We start from the raw sequence: 18,494 nt of genomic DNA on the forward strand, positions 1-18,494 counted from the left end.
TTTTTTAAGCTATACATAGAATTCCAATTGTCTGTATCATAACAATCTATGCATAATGTTGGGAAGAACAGATATTTTGGAGCGATCATTTGTGCTCATGAGGAATCTATACGTAGACCAAGAGGCAGTGGTTCAAACAGAACAAGGAAATTCTGGATGGTTTTAAATCAGGAAAGGTGTGTCCTAAGGTTATGTCCTTTCACTATACATATTCAGTCTGTATGCTGAGCAAATAATCTGACAATCTGGACTATATTAAGAAGAATGTGGCATCAGGATTGGAGGAAGATTCATTAACAACCCAAGATATGTAAATGACACAACTCTTTGCTGGACTTGAAAAGGAGTTGAAGCTCTTGCTAATGAAGATCAAAGACCAAAGTCTTCAGTATGGATTGCACCTCAATGTAAAGAAAACAAAAATCCTCACAACTAGACCAATTAATAACATTGTGATAAATGGAGAAAACTATCAAATTGTCAATGACTTTATTTTGCATGAATTCACAATCAATGTTCATGGAAGCAGCAGTCACGAAATTAAATGATTATATTGCATTAAGCACGTCTGCTGCAAAAGAGCTTTTTAAAGTGATCAAGAGCATTTGAGAACTCAGATTGACCTGACCTAAGCCATGATATTTCCAATTGCTTCATTCACATTTGATAGCTAGACATGAATTAGAAAAACCCTAGAAGAGCCAATGCATTTGAATTACGTTGTTGAGGAAGAATATTGAAAGTAACTTTCACTGCCAGAAGGACAAACAAACCTGTTTTGGAAGAAGACTCAGAGTGTTTCTTAGAAGCAAGTATGACAAGACTTTATCTTTTGTACTTTAGACATGTTGTCAGGAAGGACCAATCTCTGTAGAAGGACACCATGCTTGGTAAAGTGGAGGGACAGCAAAAGAGAGGAAGACCGCCAAGGAGATGGATTGACATGGTGGCAGTAACAATGGTCTCAAACATAACAATTGTGAGAATGGTGTAGGACTGGGCAGTGTTTTATTCTATTGTGTATTGGATCGCTATGTGTTGCAACTGCTATGACAACACCTAATAACAACAACAACATTCAGGTTGTAAGGAGCCCTGGTGATACTGTGAGTTAGGCTGCTAACAACAAGGTTGATGGTTCAAATCAATCAGCCACTTTGCTGCAGAAAGAGTAGACTCTGTCCTCCCATAAAGATTTTTCAGTCTCTGAAACCCTTTATAAGATTGTTACAAGTCAGAATTGACTCCATGGCAGTGTGTTTGCTTTTAGTTTTAGCTTATTGAGATTTAGGTATTTTAGTAAATCTACAAAAGTAAATGAACTGGAAGGTTAAGAGGTATGATCATAATAATAATAACATCAAGGAATGAACAGAAGAGTGGGTAATTAAGGTGAGGTTCCAGAAAAGATCAATGGATGTGAGGAATACACTAATTCAGTGTCCAGTGTAATGAATGTATTAACCATGTGAATTTCAAAGCCACCAAAGTAATGACAAGTGTAGAAGTAGAAAGGATTACCTTAAGGAAAGTTCTAACGTCATTAATTTTGAGGAATTGATAGATGAACACTTTAAGATGGATACCCAAGACCCCAACTCACTGCCACAGAATGGACTGCCACTCATAGCTACCCCATATGACAGAGTACAACTGCTCCAGAGGGTTTCCAGAGCTGTAAATCTTTACACAGGCTGTCACAGAGTTGTAAATAGGTTAGAAACACTGACCTTTCAGTTAACAGCCCAATGCGTCACCCACTGTGCAACCAGGTATCTTTCAAGGTACACAGCTGATGATAAAGTTAATAGCAAAAACTTCCAAGGAGTTGGAGTTTTATTAGGTAAAAGAAGAGACGGAGAAATATGTGGCAATCCAATCCAATGGCAATCAAATGAAGGAAACTTTCCAAAAGAGATTAAAATGGAAGCCCATGTATTCCTACAGGTGCAGTGGTGGAAATTTTGATGATGTAGAGGAATGAGAAATTGAGTTGGTAATTCATGTTATTCGTGTAGATAGTGCTGTGAGGCTTCAGGTAATGTTGGCAAACATGGAGGGGAGGGGATTACCTAGTTTCTTATGGTGACTGACAGGTGTATGAGTTACCATAAGTTTATTTGGGGCGATCGCTTTGGTGATGGTTGTTGTTGGTGCTATTAAGTCGGTTCTGACCTATAGTGACTCTCTGTAGGGTTTCCGAGAAGCAGCAGGTGAGTTTGAACTGTCGACTCTGTGGTTGGAACCAACCTTGAAGTTCAGTGCTTTTCCTACAGTGCCACAAAGTAGGTTGTTGTTGTTAAGTGCCATTGAATCAATTCTGACCCATAGCAACCCTGTATAGGGTTTCCAAGGAGCAGCTGGTGACCTTGAACCACTGACGTTGCAGTTCAAACAACTTTGCAGTCTGACACATTAGCACACAGCACCACACCAGGACTCCTCAAAGTAGGTAACTGCTCTAAATTAAAATGCATAGACATTAGGAAACCATTCTTTCCCTGCAGTTTCTGGAATAGTGATAGCCAAGGAGTACAACAATGGCAATTTAGGCACCTGCTGTCTTGGGAATAAGAGGCTTTCTGAGAGCAATGGTTGTGTCTGGCTGGGCACAGGGAATCTCACTAGAAGTAAGAGATCACCCCTGCTTGTTGGACAGTGCTGTGTAGAGTGTCCTAGAGAAAAGGACTTTCACAAACCCTAAGGCTAGGCACTCAGGCCTTAAAAGAATGATTATAATTGTGGTTTAAGGAAATAAAGGAAGACTGGAATGATAAAGGGAGGTGCAGTAGGATGACAAAGCCAAGATATTCTGTGCTCCAGAGAAGTCTCTGTTTTGTCCACAGACTGCTCAAGTTGTGAGCAAGAATACAATGGTATTATAGAAAGCTAGCCTTTTGTTGTGAGAAAAATACAGCAATGGCATGAGTTTAGTTATTCATTATTTGGTAAAAAATGGAATGATTCACGCTTCATTGAAATGATAATGACTTCCACACACAATTTTAAGATGCTAAACAAAGTTGAGTGTTCAAAAAGAGAATAGCATCACAAAATTAATTTGGGGATGGGGTTATCCTTTTTAATTTAATTTGGCTGGTAAAGTGGAAATTCTATGAGTTTTGAGCTTATTGAAATGTATAAAAGCATCCTACTTTTTAAAATGACTTTAAAGAAGTAAAATTATGCTATAGTATTATAGAAATAGAAGAGAATAGTGTAGGATTCCAGGAAGAACAAAATGAGTTCTTTGAAATGTTATTCAGTTCTCTCACAAGAAAAATCCATGGTGATAAAGATAAGTATTGGGAAAAGAGTAGTTTAATCCTTAGATCACTGCATTTGTTCATTCCTTTTCAAATTTTTATAAATTTTGACAAAGGGCATTTTAACAATAGAAATAAATTTATGTATATAAATGATTGTAACTCTAATCTTAAAAATCAGTACTTTTGATCTATTTCATTACTCAAATTCTATTCATTCTTTTCCCCCTATGTTTATTGCCATAAGAGGTAGGAAGGATACTGCAGAGTCGCCTGCTTGCCTTTACCCTTAAGCAATGTTGTTGTTGTTGTTGTTAAGTACCCTCAAGTCAATTCCAACTCACAGTGACCCTGTGTAGTGTTTCTAAGGAGTAGCTGATGGGTTTCAACTGTGGACCTTAGCAGTCCAGTGCTTATCCTACAGTGTCACAAAGAAGTCCTTAGCAATACTAAACTAGAATTACCAAAAATATCCAAAAGCTACTTCTACACTATACTTCTTGCATGAAACATTTCCCTTTCAGTTTGCTGTCACCCTGCTGTTTCAGTTGGACAAATCTTGATAGTTTCAGCTATCCTTTACAGCTTTCCATCAAGGGATTTCTCTGGGGAAATCTGTCTTAACTGTCTTAAAGTACATTGTAGCTCTGTGAGAGATTACCAATGTCCCGTTATCACATCATAATTGTTTTCAGAATGCATAATTCTTTTTTCTGTTCCTATTCTGGGTAGGTATTTTCAAGTAGAAACACTACAGGTGATTGCCTTTATTTTTCCCATGATTATTATTTCCAGTGAAAAAAATAACTTCAAAAAAGTGAATCCTCAATTCATAATGTTGTTGTTGTTAAGTGCCATCAAGTCAGTTCCAACCCAAAGCTATTCTGTCTAGGGTTTCTTGAGAAGCAGTGTTGCTATGGGTCGGAATTGACTCATTGACACTTAACAACAACAACATATATGCAGGAGTACTGGGGTGGTGCCATAGGATAAGCACTCAACTTCAAGGTCAGTTGGAATCACAAGGTCAGGGGTTTAAACTCACCAGTCACTCTCAAGAAACCCTATGCTGGGTCGCTATTAGTCAGAACCGAATTGACGACACTTAACAAAAACCACAACATTATATGCAAGGAGCCCTGGTGTGGCACAGTAGGATAAGCACTGGGCCACATGGTCGGTTTGAACTGCAAGGTTGGTGGTTCAAACACACCAGTGACTCCTTGTAAACCCTATACAGGATAGCTGTGGTTCAAAACTGACTTGGTGTTGTTTAGTGCCATTGAGTTGGCTTATAGCTACACAAGCCTGTATAGGGTTTCCGAGGAGCAGCTGGTGAGTTTAAGCTGTAAACTATGTATATAAGAATAAATACATATAAGAAACTATGAAGGCTGCAACATTGCAACTTTGTTAGCTCACTGGACTAGTGAGTATGCAATTTTTCTTTTTTAACATTTGTGGTAGTATTTCTGTATTTGAGGGCTCTACTGGCCCTGCTCTAAAATGCTGTTGTTTCTTTGAGTGCAATTGAAAGCCATTTCTTGACCTGGAATTCAGACTGGAAACAGACCTCCCAGTGGGCAGAGACATGAATGTCATGACTCTTTGCGGAGCCCTATTAAACTCCCTCTCTAGCTGTTAGAGCTTTTTGCATGTTCGACTTCCATCAGATCATAGTCTCTATGCTGTGGAGTGCACAGGTTAAGGAATTTGAACTTTTTATAGAATAAGTGAATTGCCATTGCTGAATCCATTTTGGAAGTAAAAAGGGTCATTATAGTCTTAGTCACCAAATACAGATTTGTGGAGTTTGAAATGAAAAAGCACTAGACTGTTAACAGAGCTGTGACATTTTTGTTTTCAAGTCAACAAATTAAAAAGAATTGAAACAGTAAATTTTGACTTCTGCTTTTGCTCAAATCAGAACAATCCTCTCCACACATCAGGCCAGATGCTATCCCAATAGTTAACTTGAAGAGACAAAAAAATTTAAGATCAAACTAGTGGTAAATTTACAGTGTTAATAAACCTGTCTTTAATTCTGAATTGACAATGTAATTGTCTTACTTACAACGTGGACATTAACGTAAAGACTCAGGGGCTTCAGTATATAAGGTATCACTGAAACCTAATTCCCTTCTAGTCCCTGGATCCCTGGCCCCAATCTCAGTTCTGTTTCCTGTCTTCTCTGCAAGTTAAGAAGGATTGAAGAGTGATTGCCTCTAAGAACTTTGAGCACCCAGGATACAAAGACCACTTTCTCTGTACTCTTTATCTTTTTTCTCTGTTAAATAAAAAGCAAACACACACACACACAATGTCCCTCATTACCCCAATGCAAAACAAAGAGTAAGAATGGCCATTTAGTTTTATACCCTTTTAAAAGGAAAAAAAAAACAGATCATAAATATAAATCAAAAGAAAAACAGTAATAGAAAGTGTACATAAAAGATGACACAGAGAGCAAGAGGAAGAGAAAAATTATGCCAGGAATCAAAATTAAGGTAAATTCCTGCAAATGAGAAGAAAATTAGCTCTGAGATTCTGGTTGCCAAAGCAAAAATAGGAGCACAATGGATGTTTAACACATTGCCAAGAGAAACAAAATTTCTCCTGGTTCTGAATTATTAGAGGAATTTGTCACCTGGGACTTAAAATAGGAATCATTGGACAACATAATCGATGTTGTTGCTGTAGTTAAGTACAGTTGAGTCCGTTCAGACTCAGCAAGCCCGTATTGGGTTTCCCAGGAGCAGCTGGTGAGCTTGAACTGCCAACCTTGTGTTTCAAACCGACCTTGCGGTCCAGTGCACTAACCTGCAGCACTACATCAGGACTCCAGATGTAGGCTGAACAAACAATTTTATCACACAGGACTCCAGGTGTAGGTTGTACACCAAGACTCCAGATGTACAAACAAGTGTACAAATTTATCAAATGTCCTATTGGCATTTCTTGTTAAGTGTCATCAAGTTAGTTCCAACCCATAGCAACCTGTTATAGAGACTCCAAGGAACGGCGGGAGGTTCTAGTGCTTGTCTACACCAAGACTCCATTGACACTTCTTAGATCTCCCCTTAAAAAATCATATTTAACACATAAAAGTTTCAGCTGGAATTCAAGTAATTTTGTCACAACAAAGTTCATGATTTCATTCTTACGAGTTGGGCTGCTAACCTCAAGGTCAGCAGTTGGAAACTACCAGCTGTCCCGCGGGAGAAAGATGAGGCTTTCCGTAAAGATTTACAGGCTTGGAAACCATATGCAGGGTCGCTATGAGTCGGAACTGACTCCACAGCACACCACCACTCCATTACCTGTAGTATTGCAATTAAAATAGATAATACAATCGTTAATAAGTACAGGTTTCTCCCACAATGAAAATAATCCAGAAAGTTGTATGTTTCCACAGACTTTTAAAAAGGTTATTTCATTTTAAAATAAATTTTAATTATTAGATGCTGCTATCCTGGTGTGGTGCTGTAGGATAAGCACTGGACTGCTAACTATAGGTTGGCGGTTCAAACCCACCAGCCACTCCTTGGAAATCCTATATAAGGTTGCTTTGAGTAGGAAATGACTCAATGGCATCTAACAACAACAATAAACTAACCTCTGAAATGTTTCTGCTTTTATAGGCTACATATTAAATATTTAATGGCCTTACAAAACAATGTAATGCATCAAAAGAAATCTATTAATATTAAAATAATCCTTTAGGGAATCTTTTGTAAGTAAAATTGTGCTATGTGGTTATTCATCCTTAAAATGTACATATTACAATTGAAACATTTTATTAAAATTGGCAGAGCTTATACACTATCTGTTTCTAATGTTAAAAAATGTTTTGAACATCTTTATATCATTGTTGTTAAGTGCCCTTGGGTCATTTCCGACCCACAGTGACACTTTCTGAAGAGCAACTGGTGTACTTGAACCACCGACCTTCTGGTTCAAATGACTTTGGATTCCGGCGTATTAACCCTCAACTCCACACCAGGACTCCTCTTCATTTCATAGTATTGTCAAATTGGTGCCTTCCTTGACGATAAATCTTAATTATTTTCCTTGCGTTTTCACTTAATTTGAAGTGATTTGCTTTTCGTTATCATTACTACTTTGAATATTTCTCTAAAAATCTGCCTAGACAATCACTTATATTTCACTGCTGACAATACTGATGTTCAGAATACTACATGAATTGGAGATTTTAGACTGTTTAACATGAAAAATAAATGACTAGACTAATTTATGAGTTATGCATTTCAAATTAAGTCAATGACAAAGAAATAAAATTTCACATTAAAACATTGAACATAGTCTCCTATGGAAGATTCATTACATGTGTATATTGAGGGCTATGACTCTCATGTGGTAAGCTGGGCTGTGTGAAATGGCAGGAATAGAAACTTAAGGTGGAGGAAAATAAGTTAATTAGATCTGTCATATTTCTCAAGGGGAAAGAAACATACAAAAGAGCAATTACTCTATAACTGCACATTAGGAAGACTATAGTTGACTTTGGAACTGTTTTCTCCATTCTTCATATTTTGAAATATGAAATTATTAATTGGATGAGGCTTCTCACTCAGATGTCAAAGCACGTGTGTCTAGAGGCTATGTAATTTCTTCACACAGGCTAGTATTTGGATATTATTTTTTCAGTGCAGAATAAAGTCAGTTGTCATTGACTTGAATCCCTACTCATAAGGACACTGTGCGTTCCACAGTTTTCAATGGCTAATGGTTTTAAGTAGATCATCAGGCCTTTCTTCTGGGTGGACTCAAGCCTCCAGCCTTTAGGCTGTTAGTCTAGTATGTTAATCATTTCACCACTCCGGGACTCCTGGTGCAGAATTTGTTGTTGTTCTTAGTGGCATCGAGTCGGTTCCGACTCATAGCGACCCTGTTACATAGGTTAAAAAACTACCTCATTCCAGGGGACTCCGGAGTCAGGAAGCAGTCTCGACATCGGATCATCATTCAGCTGCCAACCAATGGAGGCCGAGACTGTGTGGATCCTCTGTATGAAGAGAAGGCCTGTGACGCCCCTCAAGTGTGTCAAAGTTACAGGTAACACACTTAAAGAAAAGCATCCTGAGCAATGATTTCATCAAATACTTCAAGTCCACATTCTTTCAGATGATGAGAAAAGGGAGCCAATGAGACCCTCAGGCTTGATGGAGTTAGAAATGTTTACAACTGCATGTGCCATCTCTTACCATTTTAGGAAAGCTGCTTTGTTACTGAAACCCTCCCCCAAAGAAATGAATACTTGCACAGATTGCATAGATTGCCAAGCTGTGTCATTAGCTTCAGTTTGTTGTTGTTGTTGTTGTTGTTAGGTGCCATCGAATCAGTACCGACTCACAGCGACCCTATGCACAACAGAACTAAACACTGCCTGGTCCTGGGCCAACATCACAATCACTGTTACGCTTGAGCCCATTGATGCTGCTACATCCATCTTGTTGGGGCTCTTCCTCTTTTTCTCTCTGACCCTCCACTTTACCAAACATGATATCCTTCTCCAGGGACTGGTCCCTCCTGACAATATGTCTGAAGTATGAAAGACAAAGTCTGGCCACCCAGGCTTCCAAGGAGCACTCTGGCTGCACTTTTTCCAGCATAGATCTGTTTGTTCTTCTGGCAGTCCATGGCACTTTCAATATTCTCCTCTAACACCACAACTCAAATGCATCAATTCTTCTATGGTCTTTCTTATTCACTGTCCAACTTTCACAGGCATAAAAGGTTACTGAAAATACCATGGCTTGGGTAAGGCACACCTTAGTCCTCAAACTGACATTTTTGCTTTTCAACACTAAAGAGGTCTTGTGCAGCAGATTTGCCCAGTGCAATACATCATCTTATTTCTTGATTCCTGTAGTTTGGAGAAATTTCTTTTGTTATTAAAAAAATGTAGAAAAGTGGTTAAGATACCAAAACACATGCTGTAGGAAGCAATTCTATTTTACTTACAGGAAAAGCTTAAGCATTTCTCCCTGGCACCCAGAAGCACCTGTTTCTCATATCCTGGCATTCTGCTCAAAATATGATACCTTTTTCTCAATGATGTTCTTTTCCTTTTATTGATACTCCAAACAAAATTAAAGTTACTGAAGCTGTAGATATATCATCTTGATAATTTATTAGAGACATTTTGCCTCATGACCATTAAAAAACAGAAAGTGTCTAATTGAAACCTGATGTAGTGTATAATTGCAATCCTGGCAACAAATGAAATATTGTAGCATCAATTGATGAAACTGTAATTATAAAATACTAATTCAAGATGAAATTGGTAAGTTAACAGTAATCTTAACAAAACTGCATTAATTATGAAATGATAGTTATAATTATATGTAACATTGACAACTGTTAGCCCAAATTTATCTTTGTAATTCATTTTAAGAAAGTGTAATGTCACTGTTGTTTGTGAGTTACCCCCACAATATTAACCAGGCTCAAACTTGAGTGCAATTTCATAATTTCAATACACAATAAATGTACCTTATTTAAAGGAAACACATCATTTCTGGTGCTATCTAGTACATTATTTGGTAAACATAATTACTAAAAGGATTAAATACTAGCTTTGGACTCTATAGAACTTGACAATGACATGTTTTGTCCTCACTGCCATAGAAATGACTTTTATCTTTAATGCTGCTATTATGATATACTGATAGAAATCTAGCTTACATGCAGACAGGACTGAACATTGTCTAGTAATTTCCTGCTTCCAGTGGTCAGTCACGTTTCCATGCTACCATATAGCCTAGCATTTTTGGCTCCTGTCCTTTGGGCTCTGTTTTCTGCTTGTAGGTGGAAGACTCACAAATGGCGCAGGTGCCAGCTAGTCCCCTGGAGTGTGCAGCAGGGCAGTCCTGGAGTACAGGAAGGCTGTGGCCCAGGTCGGCAGGCAAGAGGTAAGAGGCCTCATTCCACAGTTGATTTGCTTTTCATTGTTGCCCTACCATCACTAACCTCACCATTTTCTTGATGAGTTTGGACAGTGACTCCATGCTATGCAGACAGAACTGGACAGGTATGAATCTACTATCCTTCATTCTCCAAACACCAAAACACAGAAGCTTATCTTTTTAAATTGTTCCTTTTTTCGTTGATATTAGCTCATAACTCCTCTAGTTGAATTCTTCCCTCATGCATATTTGGAGTAAATCAGACCAAGATTCTCAGAGTGTTACAACATTGATGATAAACTGTATTTTGTTTTTTGTTATGTTAATAGATAATACGTAAATTCTTGGACAGGTTTTGTTTATACATGAAGTAAATTCAGTCTTTAGAGAATACGTTTATTGTTTTTTCTCATTTGGTCTTTTAGCTCAAAGTTTCTGCTTATGTTTAAATGTAGCTTAATATGAATTGAACTTGTAATCAACTTTAATTCATAAGAACAGGTTTTCTCCCTCATCTACAGCTGTGTATGAATTTGATGATGATAAAATGTTTGACAGAATGAATAGAATTTAAGTTTATGTTGATTTGATCTGTAATAATTTTTCCTTAAAATAAGTTAAAAATAACTTTTCCCAGCTTTCTAAGATTTCCCAGAAATCAAAGTATGTAATGAAATTAGATAAAAGGCATTTTTTAGTAGACTACCCCTGTAGGAAATTTGAGATAAAACAGAAGCAGCAATCCAACTTCTTCAATCTGAAACTGATCAAACATGCAATCAAGATATACTGATAATTAATGTCAATTGGAATGCAAAGGTTGGAAACAAAGAGGTAGTATCAGTAATTGGAAAAGATGGCTTTGGTAATAGAAACAGGTAATAGAAACAATGCTGGAGATTACATTAAAGAATTTTACAATATCACTTCTTTCTTCATTATAAATACCTTTCTTAACATAAAAAATGACTATACACATGGACCTCACCAGATAGAACACACAGAAATCAAATTGACTACATCTGTAGAAAGATGGTGGAAACACTCCATATCATCAGCCAAAACACGGCAAGGGGTAGATTGTATAACAGACCATCAATTACTCATATACAAGTTCAGGCTATAGCTGAAGAAAATTAAAACAAGTCCACAAGAGTCAAAATATTACCTTGATCATATCCAACCTGAATTAAAGGTCATCTGAAGAACAGATTTGATGCAATAGACACTAATGCCTGAAGACCAGAAGAGTTGTGGGATGACATCAAGAACATCATACAGACGATAGCAATAGGTCATTAAGAAGTCAAGAAAGGAGAAGGTCAAATGGATATCAGAAGAGACTAAAACTTGCTCTCCAGTGTAGAGATGCTAAAGCAAATGAAAAAAATGAGAAAGTGAAAAAGGTGAACAGAAAATTTCTAAGAACAGATCAAGAATACAAAGTCAAATGTTATTTTTGAAAAAATGTGCAATGGCCTGAATTTAGAAAACCAAAAGGGAAGGAAGAACATGCTTAACATTTCTCAAGGTGAAAAAACTGAAGAAAAAATTCAAACCTCAACCTGAAATACTGAAGGATTCTATGGTCAAAATATTGAATGATGCAAAAAGCATCAAAAGAAGAGGGAAAAAATCTACAGTTACTGTATCAAAAAGAAATGAACAATGTTCAACTATTTCAAGAGGTAGCATATGTTCAAGACCCTTTGGTAGTGAAGGAAGAAGACCAAATTTCACACAAGTCTCCAAGAATTGATAGAATACAAATTGAAATTTTTCAACAAATTGATGCAGCACTGGAGGCACTCATTCACCTATGCCAAGAAATTTGGAAGACCTGGTAAACACACTGGGAGAGAGCCATATTTGTATTCATTCTAAAGAGAGGTAACCCTCAACTGTACATGCAGAAGATGTGTAACTAAAAAGGAAAAGTAGTTTATCTTCCATTTTAGGAACAGAGGACCCTGGGACCAGCTAGAGGGAAGAGCAAAAACAACAGGAACCTCTGGGCCCTGGGATTCCTCTCATTGTATCATGTATTGATTAAATACATAAAAATAAAATCCTCATATCCTTTGCTGTCAAATCAATTCTGACTCAGAGCAGCCCTATATGACAGAGTAGAACTGCTTCATAGGGTTTCTAAGACTAAATCTTTAGGGGAGAAGACAGACTCATCTTTTTTCTGGGAGCAAAGACCTTACAGTTAACAGCCCAATACTTAACCAGGAGTCCTTACAATAATAAAAGAAAGGAAAAGAAAATTATAATTCATCCTCTACCCAAAATAAATGTCAGCAATTTGTGGATTATAAAACATAATTATTTAATAACAATACTGTTATTTTTTTATGAGTAATGTGTTTAAATTTTATGCTTAAATCAGTAACTTCAATCTGTATTGCTGCCTTTTTCATCACTTGTTTGCTGAGAACTCTGGCCTAATTTGTTTTTGTTTTTTTTTTTAAAGTTCAGAGCATTATTAAGATTAGGCCAGAATGAGATATTTATGCAGGTGATGGTGGTTGGTTATGTGCTGCGGAGTCAATTCCAAATTTTGGCAATCCTATATAGGGTTTCCAAGGCTGTAAATCTTTTTGGGAGCAGAAAGCTTCATCTTTCTCCCGCAGAGTAGCTGGTAGATTCGAACTGCTGACGTATCACTTAGCAGCTCAGACAGTACACCACTACACTACCAGAGCTTCTTATAGTTATGCTAGAGAGAGGGAAAAAGAATGGAAGTGAAAAAAAACTAGGCAAAAAGAGAAAAAGGAGTTTGCTCTAAAGAAATTTTAGAAGTGATCTAAAATACCTTCTTACTAATGTACTCATTATCATGCAGTATTTTTGTACCTTTTTTTATTTCATTTACATAATATACTCATTATCATACAATATTTTTGTACCTTTCATTTATATTTTGTAACTTTCATTTATCTATATTAATATTCTACATTATTTTTAGATGCTTTCCTCTAATTTCTTATGAATATTAGCATCTTATTTGAGTTAGAGGTTTGGTTTGGTTTTCTATTTCTCCAAAAGACCTGAAAATTTACAGCATTTGCCAGATTTTTATAAAATAGATCATAAAACAAGCTTTATACTGTTCTGTGTCTGTGATGGCTCTAGGATGTTCTATTTGCTGTGATGCAGTTAGTTAATCCTTCCCAGGTCCCAAACAGGCATCCCGCTGACCTCAGCCTGAGCTACACCACAGGGCGCTGATTTTTATTTCTGCATAATGATACTAGCACTTTCACATATACCATGAGCATCAATGAGATTGGGGATTATTGGTAAATATTTAGGATCAGTAAAGAAGAAAAATGCTTTTCATTCCATTCTACCAAGGTTACATTAACAAATTATAATTAGGAAGCATAATTTGACAATCTTGTCAGTGAAAATCTCTTCTACACAGAGGAAGACCAGGATCATTATATTTACAGAGTAAACAACTGGGGCTCTCTTACACAGACGTGGTTGTATTTCTAACTACAATTAGGTCTCTTGGTATCTAAATCCCACTTATGTTAAGCTTTTTCTTTTTTATTTCTTATCCTCACTACTGGCTTTCTCTCCTTTTTCTCTTCTTAATGTTGTAGGAAAAATCACTCATCTCATCACTCACTGAGCTGGAAATCCTCTGTCTCTAGAGCTTCTCAGACCCCTGTGCAGGGAGATAAACCATGTTAATATTGCTCGATTTAATAACTATGGTCTCAGTACTCCTTGAACTCTTTGTTACATAGAATCCAACAGCTTTCCTTGCACTGTGGCATTCATCTCATTCTGTGTTTCCTGAAATGAACTTTTGTGCACACAGTCTGGAACTAGTGACTTATTTCACTTGGACTATTCACACAAATGACAACATGGTCTTAATGCTGAAGGGTAGTCTGCAGTTTCACAACTCCCCTTTTTTAGTAGAGCCTGAATAAGAAGGGAGTTCCTTTTCTCTTCAAGAAAATGAAGATGAGAAACTTTATTCTGAATTCTATTAGATTTACTTCAGCGCTGAATTCCTCTTTAAAACATAGCTCAATCCTAAACTAATGTCAAAAATATTTTGTAATTGATTCTGGTTACTCTACTTATTAATGTTTTTATTTAAATTTGGGGGAAATTAAAAAACTACACAAAAATGAGTGCTAGTAAGGAGTGTTGGTGTGGGCCACAAGGTCGGTTTGAACTACAAAGTGGGCAGCTCAAACTCACCAGCCACTCCTTGGAAATGCTATACAGGTCTCTATGATTCAGAACCTGCTCGACAGCCCTTAACAACAACAAACAACAAATGCCCTAGTTTGGCACTGTAGGATAAGCACTGGTCTGCTAACCCACAACGTCAGTGGTTAGAAGCAACCAACCACTCCTTGGAAACCCTGAACTGCTTTACTATGAGTCGGAATCAATTCAACAGCAACAACAATGCATTCGTCACTCATTCAATCATTTTTAACTTGTTTCTATTTCTGTTCATCTGCTACCTCCTGATACTTTTGAAAAATTATTGCAAAAATGTTTTAAAGCAACTCCCAGATAAGATACATATCACCCATAAATGCCAGTCTTTTTTTGTGACATCAAAACTGTGTCATCACAACAAACAACGATTCTTTAATATTATCTAACATTTATACTGGAGTCCTGGCGTGGCACTGTAGGATAAGCAATAAACCACAAGGTCGGTTTGAACTGAAAGGTTGATGGTTCAAACTCACCCACCACTCTTCAGAATGACTACACAAGGTTGAAACCGACTTGATGACGCTTAACTGCAACAACAGTATTCAGACTATGGTTGATTTTTGCGCATTGTCTCAAAAATATCTATTCACAGTCTGTTTGTTTAAATCAGGGTCCCAAAAAATATCTACACATTGCATTTAGTTGATATATACCAGTCTCTCTTAACCGAATAATAATTCTAACTCCTTTTATTTGTTGAAGAAACTGACATTCTTATTTATTTTACAATTTTTCCTCAGCATTCATGGGCTGAGTTTGACTATCTTTATTCATGTGTGACTCACATGTCAGTCACATGAATGTCTCCCAGTCTCCCAGTCTGCTGGGAGTATCCTGTCTCATGGCTCAAAAATAAAAACTATTATTCCCCATATAAATAAAGCAAAATAATAAAATAAATGTGTATAAATAACAGAGTTAAATATAAAATTGTATTTTAAATAAATATTTTGATATTTATTCTCTCACTAAAACACTTATGGTGAATTATACAGTCCTGGTATGGTGCTGTAAGATAAGCAGTAGACCCTAAGGTAGATTTGAACTGCAAGGTTGATGATACAAACCATCAGCCACTCTTCTGAAACCCTAAAAGGAGTTGCTATGAGTTAGAAACCACTGCTTGGCACTTAACAATAACATGGTGAATTATGAAGCTCCCTGGTTGCACAATGGTTAAACACTTGTCTGCTAGCCAAAATGTTGACAATGTGAACTCACAAGCTGCTCCCCAGGATAAAGATGTGATTGTCTAGTTTTGTAGTTTCACAGCCTTGGAAACCTATGGGGAAGTTCTGCTCTGTCCTGTAGTGTTGCTCTGAGTTACAATCCACTTAATGGCAATGGGTTTGGTTTGGGGGGGTTATAGAAAATTACTTATAGGCAGCATGAACCCTCTGTAGCTCATGTGACAGTCAGAATTGACTGGATGGCCGTGGATTTCATCTGTTTTTTGTTAGCAGAGCCTCAGCTCAAAGGACGACTTCCATAACTACATGTAAGATAGACTCTACTTGTATAAACAGACACAGTTATCTGTGTATATTATAGATTTCTGATGTTCTAGGAAACCGTGTTTAATATGATGCATCTCTCCTACAGTTAAAATCATTGTGATTTCTGTGTCTTAAAAAAATAATTTTTAAGAATTACAAAGGTGAGAAACCACATGGTTTCCTTTTCAAGCATTTGTATTTTTCTTACCTTAATAGCAGGAAGTTCATTTTAGATTGCATTGCTGTGTTAGAATTGTTGTGTTTCCTCTAGATCAGAATACAAACAACTTGAGATATATGATTAATGTTCAATATAGTATACAACCGGCACTGTTGCTACTTGTTTTGATAACATTGTATAAGCAATTCATTCCAAAGTACAATTGTCTAAAATTTCAGATAAGAACAGTGGAGTACTGAGTAGGTTTCTGTGAACAGACATGGAACGTGCTACACATTTATTTTGCTCTCCAACTAGCTGAAATACTTAGATTTTGCATACTATGGGAATCTGGTTTCACATTATGTGAACAGTATGGTGGTGGTGGCTGAGTGCTGTGGAATCGGTTCTGACTCATAGCGACCCTGTATACAGTTTCCAAGGCTATTAAATCTTTAAGAGACCAGAAGTCCACTTCTTTCTCCCATGAAGCAGCTGACAGATTTGAACTATTGACCTTTAGGATAGCAATCCAGCTCATGATGCACTATGCTACGAGGCTCCTTGTGAATAGTATAGGTCTTCACCGAATAAATTAGTTCCTATAATTGTATTGCTAATGGTTTTATTTTATTTTGCTTTTATTTGTGTCATTTAACATGATGATAGAGCAATTTTTAAATAAAATTTATAAGATTGGATAACCTAAGGTAATTTCATTTGTTTTCTCAAAAGGCATATAATGTTCAAATCTCTGTTCCAGAAAGCCAAATTAGATGAGTAGGTAAAAGGAATCTCATTTCAAAGGACTCAAAATTACTTTTGGAAATTTTGTTCCATTGTAAGTAGTGTGACCTTCTTCACAACTTAAGAGTTCGAATATGGTTAAATTTCTTCTTTTCCAAAATAATCATTCTTGAAGATCCTATATGTCCTCATTAGTATAAAGTGTAATATAGTCCTCTTTATCAATCCTTCTTGAGCCTTCTAAGGATCATTTTGTCCTTGAAACTACTGGAGTTTACTAAATATAAAGTGTCTTAAGGAGTCAATCCTTCTTCCAAGTGGCCAGTGTAGCGAGAACAGTAAGAATCACATATGAGCTCGTTATTACAAGGGGAAATGAAAAAATTAGTGGAAAAAATCCATTATCTTTCCATTCCATTTTCTGATAAACATTTACAAGCCCTCTCATATACAGTGTCATGGGGGTTTCCTTTGCACCACTCAACAATAATGTTCTTACAAACTACATGTATACCCTTTCAATCTTTCCTTGTAAGGTACATAATGTCCTTCCCTTCAGCTCTAAGGTTAGAGCTCCCTTAGTTCATTGTTTCCCAAAGCTTGGCACTTGAGCACCAAACAATTTTCAGTCTTAAGCCAGTAGTTTCAGCCAGAGCCCACCTATGTTTTGAATACTCAGGCCACTAAGTCTCCTACTTGAATGAGCTTTCAAATCACCTAAGCAACTTGAAAATCTGTATATCCCTTCACCCTACACACAAAGATCTCAATCTGGGATAGGTCCAAAAATCTCAAACTTAATAGCATTTCAGATGTTTCTAATACAGGTAGAAATAATTAACCTACTAATGCCTTGGTTCTTCATCCAAGCTGTATGAATATTTAAACCATTAGAAAAAAATTTTTTAAACTACCAATATCCAGAAACTAATCAAATCAATTTTGATTTATTCTGTAATAAAAGAGTAGGAATCCTGGTGTGGCCCTGTGGGTTAATGTGCTGGACTGTAAAATCGGCTTGATCCAAAAGGTCAGCAGTTCAAGCTCCCCAGGCACTCCTAGGAAACCTTATACGGGGTAGCTATATCATCTTCTCTATCTCTATCTCATCAACGCCACATCATCTTCTCTATCTCTATCTCAGGCATCTCTGTTTCTCTGGGTAGGGTCCCGCTCTCGGCTCTTCTCTGTCGATGGTCCCAGAGACCTCCACTTCTATCCTGGAGAATTAATCACTCCCTTCCTTGTTACAAAACATCTACCTTTGCTTTTCCAACCCTCATAATCTGTCCTGATAAGCATTATTCACTACAATACCATGAGTTACCCGTCTGTATTTCATTTCATCAGCTCCGCCCAGACAGATTGAATAGTACCTACTGGAGATTCTGCCTACCGCCATGCTCCCTAACACTAGGTTCCCTCTTGAAAGCTTGTAAGCCAGTCACTTCTTGCCTTTGTAGTTCCCCCCTCCCAATTTGAGTATCTAATGTCCAAGTTGCCCATCTCCGTCCACTCTGTGTGTGGAGGGAGTGGGAATGTTTCTTGCTGTAAGGATTTGTTCCATCTTTTGAGTTGCTGCTCCATAGGTACAGGTCAAGTTCATCAGACTGTATCAGCTGCCTTTCCCCCCCCC

The 18,494-nt window shown here is 37.1% G+C and overlaps 1 protein-coding gene across 1 annotated transcript in view; it reads left to right on the top strand.

Moving 5' to 3' along the window:
• The window catches only part of THSD7A (thrombospondin, type I, domain containing 7A), a 306,380-nt gene that overhangs the window by 203,185 nt on the left and 84,701 nt on the right, over positions 1–18,494 (top strand). Inside the window, exons 11-12 of the mRNA XM_006834388.1 lie at positions 8,210–8,342; positions 10,098–10,201. Of these exons, the coding sequence (XP_006834451.1) occupies positions 8,210–8,342; positions 10,098–10,201 (237 nt within the window). The remainder of the gene's footprint in view (positions 1–8,209; positions 8,343–10,097; positions 10,202–18,494) is intronic.

Source organism: Chrysochloris asiatica, unplaced genomic scaffold, assembly GCF_000296735.1.
Source record: "Chrysochloris asiatica unplaced genomic scaffold, ChrAsi1.0 scaffold00010, whole genome shotgun sequence".
Taxonomy (NCBI): Eukaryota; Metazoa; Chordata; class Mammalia; order Afrosoricida; family Chrysochloridae; genus Chrysochloris; species Chrysochloris asiatica.